General features: G+C 40.0%; 1 protein-coding gene across 24 annotated transcripts in view; it reads left to right on the forward strand.

The window, feature by feature from the left end:
- LOC309654115 (leucine-rich repeat-containing protein 37A2-like) overlaps nucleotides 1–10,458 on the forward strand; it is a gene marked incomplete at its 5' end in the record, with an annotated part of 87,580 nt that overhangs the window by 12,711 nt on the left and 64,411 nt on the right. For 12 of the 24 annotated variants that reach the window (XM_082478741.1, XM_082478747.1, XM_082478743.1 and 9 more), the window contains 3 exons: nucleotides 1,759–1,877; nucleotides 6,146–6,250; nucleotides 9,532–9,650. Coding sequence is in view for 13 of the 24 variants with exons in the window: in XM_082478745.1 (XP_082334871.1) it covers nucleotides 9,548–9,650 (103 nt within the window). Of the gene's footprint in view, nucleotides 1–1,160; nucleotides 1,878–3,910; nucleotides 7,267–9,531; nucleotides 9,780–10,458 lie in introns of those variants that run through there. The other 12 variants (XM_082478771.1, XM_082478738.1, XM_082478742.1 and 9 more) reach the window with 7 other exon arrangements.

Consider the following 10,458-nt stretch of genomic DNA (forward strand, 5'->3'; position numbering starts at 1 on the left):
GGAGTCCAAGTAGCCTTTAGCCTGGAGCTCACTATATGCAACTACGGAGACAAGTCCTTTCTGAGTATCATGAGGTTTTGCAGTCTGACTTGTAGGAACAGGTACTATTCCTACAACCCTGTGTGATATCCAGTTATTCTTATTATTAATCCTTTCATGTGGTTCTTTTCCTGGCATCAGGGAATTCCTCACACAAATGTACTGACCAATACTTTGTTGAATTCTCAAGAGATCCCTCTGCATATCTCCAGAGTTCTTTGTCTGTGCACTTCTTTTCTGTCTGATACTCTGCTTTGTGAACTCTAGTTACGTTGGTTTTCCCAGACTCTCAGCTCCATTTCCTCAGTCAGGGAGTCCACCAGTCTCTGCCTGGACTTCTCTTCCCTTTACCATGACCTGGAAACTCTCTCAGAGAAGTAAGGTAGGGCAATTAGAGGGATCACTTCATTTATTTCCCATCTCCTGGAGATCACTGAACTTTATTGCCTGAGGTCCAGTTTCTTGAAAACTGTTGTTTCATATGTCCTGTCTGATGTTTTCATTGTTTCAGGTGAGAGGTCAAATTGGTCCTTGTTACTTCATCTTGGCCAGAAGCCAATAACATAGTTTAAGTCTGTTTTGTTTTGATACAGGGTCCAGTTAAAGATTAGGCATTGCATGTCATGTCTTTGTTTCCTTTAATCTAGAATATTTCCCTACTATTTTTTTTGATGTTTTATGACATTGGCATTTTTGAAGAGTCTAAGCCAGTTGTCTTGTAAATTGCCCCACAATCTGGATTTGTCTGTTTCCTCATTAGATTCAAAGTAAACATTTTGGGGAAGAATACTATATAGGTGATGTATTCTTCATACTTCATCACTTCAGGTGGCCCAGTGCTAAGTTTGATCACTTGACTAAGGTGGTATGTTGCATATCTCTCCATTGTAAAGTTATTTTTCCCCTTGGTAATTGATAAATAATATGTGGGGTGATACGTTGGGATCAGTGAAGATCCTACTTTCAAACAACTCTTCACCCAACTGTGCATCAATGATAATCCTTGTCTGAATCGATTATTACATTGATAGTTGCAAAATGACACTTTCCTAATTCTGTCATTCCTTTTGCATTTATTAGCTGACATTATTCTATAAAGAAGAGCCCCCCCCACCTTTCATTTTGAGTATCATTATGAACTCATGTGCTTTTTTAAAAATTAACTATGTTATACCTTATTATAATGATAATGTTATTCTTTGGAATGTTCCTTTTGTCCAGATTTGGCCAATGCGATCTCTGTTATTGTTTAACCACACGATGCTTTTTTCTTACTAGAATGATTTCTAATATATTACTACTCACAAATAGGAACTGAGAAAAGGACTCCAGAAGGTGCGGTCTTATTCAGACTCTTCTTAGAAGTCCGCCTTCTTCCTGTGTACTCTCAACCCCAAGTGAGGCTTTCGGGTTGGAAGGAGATACTTCTGAATTAAACTACAGATCAATGTCACCCAATTCTAATCCCTATTCCCTTTTTTCTAGGCATACCATACCTACTGCCATCCTAATCCTTCTGCTGGGCACCTCTCTTCTCCTCTTTGTTTATTTACAACAGTCAAGAGCAGCAATTGGCCAACCGGCCGCTATCCAGTTCTCCAGTCCATATGCCCCAAGAACTCCTTTTTGCACTGGTCTGTGGTGGCCTTGGCCTACCTCTTCTACCTACTCAAGTAACTCTTTTACCACGAATTTAATTACCTGTGTTTCCCTTTATAGGGTCTTACCTAGCCGTATGGCCTGCTGCCTCTGCCAATTTAAAAACACTATTGAGGTTGTCTGTAAGACAGTCAAGCTGCGTTGTGACAGTGAATGCCTGACAGACGTCACACGTTGTGGTGAGTCTCAATTGCGGGATAATAAATTTTTAAATTTTAATTTAATTTTTTAATAATTTTTATTTTTAATCAATGATGATAAATTTTCAAATTAATGATGTAATTGCATTATTTTAATTCATTCATTCAGCGTTCCAGCTCCCTACGTTTCTAAGAACTACCCCCTTGCTAAAAATCAGATTCTTGGTTACATTGTTAAGCTAATAAGAGCTCAGGTACATAGTTAGCTTAATAATGTAACTGATCCGCATACATAAAGGAACAAGAGAAAGGCATGGAAGGGGGAAGGGAATTAACATTAATGGCCACATATCCTATGCTGTGCTCTCTGCAAATGAGAACTTATTCGTAGAGTGCATCACAGTTTGTAAACTGATCTTATATACATTAGGTCTCAACTACCCTTTGTCTTCTAGGACAGGTGTAAATATATTTTTGTTTCTTTTATTTGTTTCTGCAATTTTATAAAGAGTACAAGTGATGCTGTTTTATGTCCTATTGGGAGCCTGAGAGTTTCTGGTTCCATAACCAGAAGCTGCTACCTAGCCCTTCTAATGGATGGGAGAGCTAGTTTATTCTTAGACTGTCCAGCTCTGAACTTCTTCTGAATCTCAAGCTTTTCTATCCACAAAACACTCAGGGGCTTTCAACTATTTTTCTATATATTAGATTTATTGGCACTAACTTGATGACTTCCAAAACGTGCTTTCCTGCCCAGGTAGCTTGAATACAGGTCTCTTTCAGTGATCTAGAGCACGTCATATATAATAACACTTTGCTACTTCTATAAAGACAATATTGCTGATTTTTCAACACAATTTTTTTTTTTATTGGCCGTGCCACACAGCTTGTGGGATCTTAGTTCCCCAACCAGGGATTGACCGCGGGCCACAGCAGGGAAAGTGCTGGGTCCTAACCACTAGACCACCAGGGAACTGCCCCAAACAATTTTTTGACTAATTATATTACTCCCTTCTCGCCCAGAAGTGTACAGAAAAGGCATTTTTCATCTCCTTTTACAGGCGAGGAAAAACAAAATCAGAGGTGTTAAGTGCTATGACCCTAGGGCCCCGATCTCCTGTCCCCGTTTTGGGGCTCTCTGCAAGCCCATGCTCCTCCTTTCTCATGACCCTTCCCTCCTCCTTTGACCCTGACCAAAAATACTTCTAATCCTTTTGGAAGAGAAGCCCAGCTACACAATGGTACACATTACCTTCACACAGTTATAAGCTTTGGATGGTTCCCCAAGTAAAGCTGGAAATATTAGAAGTAAAATGAAATGAAAGCAAAGTAGCCATCTGACACAAGTTGCTTTCTCCCTTCTGCATTTTAGGACCTCAAGTATTATTCCATTGATTTGTTGAACATTCCACGTTGACAAACAATCTGGCAACTCTCGTAACATATACCCTAGATCCCTGCCCAAATTTTAGCAAAGAGCCACGGCGGACATAGTGTTTTTTTCTGTATAGAGCCTTCTGTTATGGCGGCTGGGATATATGGAAGCAGGGACTGAGCAAAGGACTCGGTGGGTGGGTGGAGAAGAGAATGTCCAGGTGACCACCTGTTAGCGGCGGTTGTTGTCGTGGACATCTGTGATAGTGGCAAGAACACAAGCACACTGAAGAGGTGGAGAGAGGAAGCCTCACACTCCTCTGCCTCTGAGGCAGGACAGGATGGGGTATGTGAATGTGAGGAGTCACAGTAGATCTGCAGAGAGTCCAGCTGAGATGGGGAGTATTTGTCTTCCAGCCTTGGCTTTTCTTGAGTACTGGCCCCTGGGAACCAGTGGAGTAATCCTGAATATAGTTACTATATTTCACGCTACAGAATTTTCTGAGTAGATAGCCACTTTTTCAAGAGATACCTTTTTCACATTTTGTTGTTGCCAGTCATAGGCTTAAGTGTGGGTTTCTTTTTCTCCTAAGTGGCACTCAAACGTTGACTGATTCCTAATTTATTTGGCTGTGGCCTGACAAAAAGCTGTCCCATCAGTCTTCAATGATCAAAAACAGTCTCCTCTTTTTTGAGAGATGAAGAAACATCTCTAGGGAATGCAGAAGGATCGTTGATGAAGGTGTTACAAGCGTGGAAGAAGAACAACAGCCCCGAGCCGACTATTGAGTCAGAGAGGGCATCCTCAGATAAAAGTGCTGTCAGCTTGTCAGGCTTCATGAATGAGCAGCTGGACTTTAATAATACCAGTGATATTATCAGGGCACGAAATTACATACTGCCTTATATCTCAGAGGGAAATCTAGGAGATGTGGAATCAACATTATTACCATTCCTTCAAGTTCTTTTTTCAAATACACAAGATGGAGATATGCCGCTGGGCCTTTTGAAAAACAATACAAGGAGCCCTTCTGTTAAACGTGTACGCAACAATTCAACTAATAAAAATAGATTGAGGAAACTCCATTTTCTGGAAAATTGGTTAGATGCAGAAACTCAAGAAAAAATGGATGAGGTGAAAAAGGAAGAAAAACCTGCCACGCGTACACGTTCCAACCTTTTAAGTGCCATGTATAAACGCTACATCTTTCAAAAGAAGTTGGTAACTGCCCAACCACAGAAAGACAGCCTAGCAAAGACTAAGAGTACAGAGGAAAAGCTGCTGAGAGTGAACAGGGTCCTCAAGGGCCCGAGGGGCCTACAGAAGATGCACCTCCAAGCAGTGGGAGATGAGAGCGTCATGAGGAAACAGAATGCCCAGCCATCTATGGCGAGCACTGCCGAAGAAAGAAGGCTCAGGAGGCCATCCCCAAGAAAGCTGAATCAGCTACTCATGGTGCAGAGGCCCAGGAAGCTGGTGGGAAAGTCCTCCAATGCAGAGTCTTCATTCATAAAGGAACACAAGGCAGCAGGTTCCTCTACCCTGAAACAGTACTTCAAGGGCAGGCCTTCTGCCTCCATCCCTCCAAAATCCCCACCTGAGGTTAAAAGCAAATCAAAAGACTTATCCAACACTATACTTGTTTTAGAAGATGCAAAGGCTAGAGTTAGAAATATTAAGGATTTTGAACTAATCTCACATTCTGGGAAAAAATACATCTTCCATAAAATTAGGACTCATCGGGTCCACAGAAAACCCAAAGTCAAAAGGAGTCGAAAGTTCAGAAAGAAAAGTTCACCCAATAGAATGATGCTTGCAAGCCCTCCGTTCTCTGTAGGGAGGAGTCTCATAAATTCCCCTCCGCGAGAGGCTGTTTCATCTTCAGGAGAAGTGACTTCTCAGGGAAATCCTTTTCCAGAATTATTTTCTCTTTCAGACCCTTCGATAGAAAACACTACTTCAGAAAACAATACTGCACAAAATGTTTCTGAAGAAATTATTTCTACAGGAAACTCTAGTCTGCCAGGAGGAACCAGCCCTGGAAACACTACCCATAGGAACGTCTCCACTGCACATTCTACTGTTGCTGCAGACAACAGTATGCCAACTGTTCAACACACCAACGAAACACAATGGGAGTAGCACAACACGGGCACTGAATTATCCTCTAAGCCCACAGGCTTCACTTTCCCAGGGCTCACATCCCCGGGTGATCAAGTTGAAACTCAGCTAAAGCAGCAGCTGCTGTCCCTCATCCCCAACAATGACATGCGAAGGCTCATTTCTCATGTTATCCAGACGTTGAAAATAGACTGCTCGGAGACCCACGTGCAGCTGGCCTGTGCCAACCTCATCTCTAGAACAGGCCTCCTGATGAAGCTTCTCAGCAAGCAGCAAGAAGTAAAGGTGTCCAAAGCGGAATGGGATACGGACCAGTGGAAAAGTGACAACTCTGTCAGTGAGAGCACAGAAGCCCAGAGTGAGCAGAAAGAGCAGGAGTCAAGTGAGGTGAGGAGAACCCCTGAAACATGGGACCTGGACTTTTACTCAGTTTAGGACATGCCATGAACGTGCCCAGGCAGGAATACCACGGGCTCCTAGTCTGTATCGTATCTTCAGCCGTGAAACTGGCTAAGACAGTGATCTCCCACTTGGCTCATTTAGAGAGTGTGCCACTATTCCTAGGGTAGACGAGAAGAGGACATAACACAAGACAACTAAATTGTAGATAAATAAATTGTAGAAGAAAAGGCTAATGATAAGATTAATAACATTAAATTTAGCTTGTTCTTATAGAAGCTACTCGCCTGAAAGGATTGGGTTTTATAGTAGTTTAAGAATAGTTAGCTATTGTTTAGAATAGGTTTAAGAAGAGTTAGCTTTCATCCCTTGTATCTCCTTGTTTTTAAAAAATTGTTATTTATTTTTTTAGCTCACAAAAGAAGTTCCAGGATGTGGCTGTAACAACAAACTCATCTTGGCAATATCTGTAACTGTAGTAGTGACGATTTTGGTTACAATTCTGTGTCTCATTGAGGTAAGGACAATAATTCATTCAGATTCAGAACCCACAAACTGAGAATCAAAGCCACCTTTCCACCTACTACTACTTGATTCTTCTCTTTAGTCATGAGGACTGAGATACACTTTGTTCTTTTCTGAAAAGTATATTCCCAGGATTTTTTGTTTCCTTTTTTCTTTTTTGGCTGCGTTGGGTCTTCATTGCGGTGCACGGGCTTCTCATTGCGGTGGCTTCTCTTGTTGTGGAGTACGGGCTCTAGACACGCGGGCTCAGAAGTTGTGGCACACGGACTTAGTTGCTCCACAGCATGTGGGACTTTCCGAGACCAGGGATGGGACCCGTGTTCCGTGCACTGGCAGGCAGATTCTTAACCACTGAACCACCAGGGAAGTCCCAATTCCAGTATTCTTAATCTTTTGTGTAGATCCATATTCCAAACAAGTGTCATTTTCCTTCTGCTTAAAAATACTTCTTTTACCATTTCTTACAGTGAAAGTCTACTAGTAATGAATTCTTTCAGCTTTTGTATGTCTGAGATAGTCTTTATTTTGCTTTTGTTTGGACAGATCTGGGTATAGAATTCTAGCTTGATAGAATTCAATGCAGTACTTTAAAGGTGTTATTCCACTGAGTTCTCCTTTACATTGTTTCCAACAAGAATTCTGCTGTCATTGTTATCTTTCTTCCTCTGTACGTAGTGTATAGTTTTTTCCTCTGGCTACTTTTAAATTTTTCTCTTTATTGCTGGTTTTGAGCAATTTGATTATTTTTTGTGCCTTGGTGTAGTTTTGTCCATGTTTCTTATGCCTAAAGTTCATTGATCTTCTTGACTTTGTGGGTTTATAGTGTTTACCAATTTGGAAAAGTGTTGGCTATTATTTCTTCAAATTTTTGTATTTCTCCTCTCCTGCATGGACTCTAAGTACCCGTGTATTAGGCCACTTGAAGTTGTTGCACAACTCACTGAGGCTCTATTCATTTTTGTTGTTGTTTTGTTTTGTTACTCTTTTTGTTTCATTTTGGATAGTTTCTATTACTATGCCTTAATGTTCACTGACCCTTTCTTCTGCAGTGTCTAATCTGCCATTAACCTCGTTCAATGTCTTTTTGATTTAGACATTGTTTTTAATCTCTAGAAGCGCAATTTGGGTCTGTTTTACATTTTCCATGCCTATACTTAACATTTTCAGTGTTTATTCTGGGTTTTTTAACATATGAAATGCAGTTGTAATAACTTTTCTTCATGTATAATAACTTTTTAAATGTTCTTTTCTGCCAATTCTAACATCTGTATGGATTATGGGTTAGTTTTGATTGATTGCCTTTTCTCCTCAGTATGGGTCATATTTTCCTACTTCTTTGCATGCTTTGGCAATTTTTCATATGATCCCAGATATTGTGAGGTTTAGTTTATTGTGTGCTAATATATATATATATATATGTATTCTGTAAAATGCTTGGGCTTTGTTTTGGGTGAAATTAAGTTACTGAGAACAGTTTTATTCTTTTAGGTCTAGTGTGTAAGATTCGTTGGGTAGGAGTCCAAGTAGCCTTTAGCCTGGAGCTCACTATATGCAACTACGGAGACAAGTCCTTTCTGAGTATCATGAGGTTTTGCAGTCTGACTTGTAGGAACAGGTACTATTCCTACAACCCTGTGTGATATCCAGTTATTCTTATTATTAATCCTTTCATGTGGTTCTTTTCCTGGCATCAGGGAATTCCTCACACAAATGTTACTGACCAATACTTTGTTGAATTCTCAAGAGATCCCTCTGCATATCTCCAGAGTTCTTTGTCTGTGCACTTCTTTTCTGTCTGATACTCTGCTTTGTGAACTCTAGTTACGTTGGTTTTCCCAGACTCTCAGCTCCATTTCCTCAGTCAGGGAGTCCACCAGTCTCTGCCTGGACTTCTCTTCCCTTTACCATGACCTGGAAACTCTCTCAGAGAAGTAAGGTAGGGCAATTAGAGGGATCACTTCATTATTTCCCATCTCCTGGAGATCACTGAACTTTATTGCCTGAGGTCCAGTTTCTTGAAAAACTGTTGTTTCATATGTCCTGTCTGATGTTTTCATTGTTTCAGGTGAGAGGTCAAATTGGTCCTTGTTACTTCATCTTGGCCAGAAGCCAATAACATAGTTTAAGTCTGTTTTGTTTTGATACAGGGTCCAGTTAAAGATTAGGCATTGCATGTCATGTCTTTGTTTCCTTTAATCTAGAATATTTCCCTACTATTTTTTTTGATGTTTTATGACATTGGCATTTTTGAAGAGTCTAAGCCAGTTGTCTTGTAAATTGCCCCACAATCTGGATTTGTCTGTTTCCTCATTAGATTCAAAGTAAACATTTTGGGGAAGAATACTATATAGGTGATGTATTCTTCATACTTCATCACTTCAGGTGGCCCAGTGCTAAGTTTGATCACTTGACTAAGGTGGTATGTTGCATATCTCTCCATTGTAAAGTTATTTTTCCCCTTGGTAATTGATAAATAATATGTGGGGTGATACGTTGGGATCAGTGAAGATCCTACTTTCAAACAACTCTTCACCCAACTGTGCATCAATGATAATCCTTGTCTGAATCGATTATTACATTGATAGTTGCAAAATGACACTTTCCTAATTCTGTCATTCCTTTTGCATTTATTAGCTGACATTATTCTATAAAGAAGAGCCCCCCCACCTTTCATTTTGAGTATCATTATGAACTCATGTGCTTTTTTAAAAATTAACTATGTTATACCTTATTATAATGATAATGTTATTCTTTGGAATGTTCCTTTTGTCCAGATTTGGCCAATGCGATCTCTGTTATTGTTTAACCACACGATGCTTTTTTCTTACTAGAATGATTTCTAATATATTACTACTCACAAATAGGAACTGAGAAAAGGACTCCAGAAGGTGCGGTCTTATTCAGACTCTTCTTAGAAGTCCGCCTTCTTCCTGTGTACTCTCAACCCCAAGTGAGGCTTTCGGGTTGGAAGGAGATACTTCTGAATTAAACTACAGATCAATGTCACCCAATTCTAATCCCTATTCCCTTTTTTCTAGGCATACCATACCTACTGCCATCCTAATCCTTCTGCTGGGCACCTCTCTTCTCCTCTTTGTTTATTTACAACAGTCAAGAGCAGCAATTGGCCAACCGGCCGCTATCCAGTTCTCCAGTCCATATGCCCCAAGAACTCCTTTTTGCACTGGTCTGTGGTGGCCTTGGCCTACCTCTTCTACCTACTCAAGTAACTCTTTTACCACGAATTTAATTACCTGTGTTTTCCCTTTATAGGGTCTTACCTAGCCGTATGGCCTGCTGCCTCTGCCAATTTAAAAACACTATTGAGGTTGTCTGTAAGACAGTCAAGCTGCGTTGTGACAGTGAATGCCTGACAGACGTCACACGTTGTGGTGAGTCTCAATTGCGGGATAATAAATTTTTAAATTTTAATTTAATTTTTTAATAATTTTTATTTTTAATCAATGATGATAAATTTTCAAATTAATGATGTAATTGCATTATTTTAATTCATTCATTCAGCGTTCAGCTCCCTACGTTTCTAAGAACTACCCCCTTGCTAAAAATCAGATTCTTGGTTACATTGTTAAGCTAATAAGAGCTCAGGTACATAGTTAGCTTAATAATGTAACTGATCCGCATACATAAAGGAACAAGAGAAAGGCATGGAAGGGGGAAGGGAATTAACATTAATGGCCACATATCCTATGCTGTGCTCTCTGCAAATGAGAACTTATTCGTAGAGTGCATCACAGTTTGTAAACTGATCTTATATACATTAGGTCTCAACTACCCTTTGTCTTCTAGGACAGGTGTAAATATATTTTTGTTTCTTTTATTTGTTTCTGCAATTTTATAAAGAGTACAAGTGATGCTGTTTTATGTCCTATTGGGAGCCTGAGAGTTTCTGGTTCCATAACCAGAAGCTGCTACCTAGCCCTTCTAATGGATGGGAGAGCTAGTTTATTCTTAGACTGTCCAGCTCTGAACTTCTTCTGAATCTCAAGCTTTTCTATCCACAAAACACTCAGGGGCTTTCAACTATTTTTCTATATATTAGATTTATTGGCACTAACTTGATGACTTCCAAAACGTGCTTTCCTGCCCAGGTAGCTTGAATACAGGTCTCTTTCAGTGATCTAGAGCACGTCATATATAATAACACTTTGCTACTTCTATAAAGACAATATTGCTGATTTT

This window comes from Balaenoptera physalus (genome assembly GCF_965194825.1).
Source record: "Balaenoptera physalus genome assembly, contig: HAP1_SCAFFOLD_2034, whole genome shotgun sequence".
Lineage (NCBI taxonomy): Eukaryota > Metazoa > Chordata > Mammalia > Artiodactyla > Balaenopteridae > Balaenoptera > Balaenoptera physalus.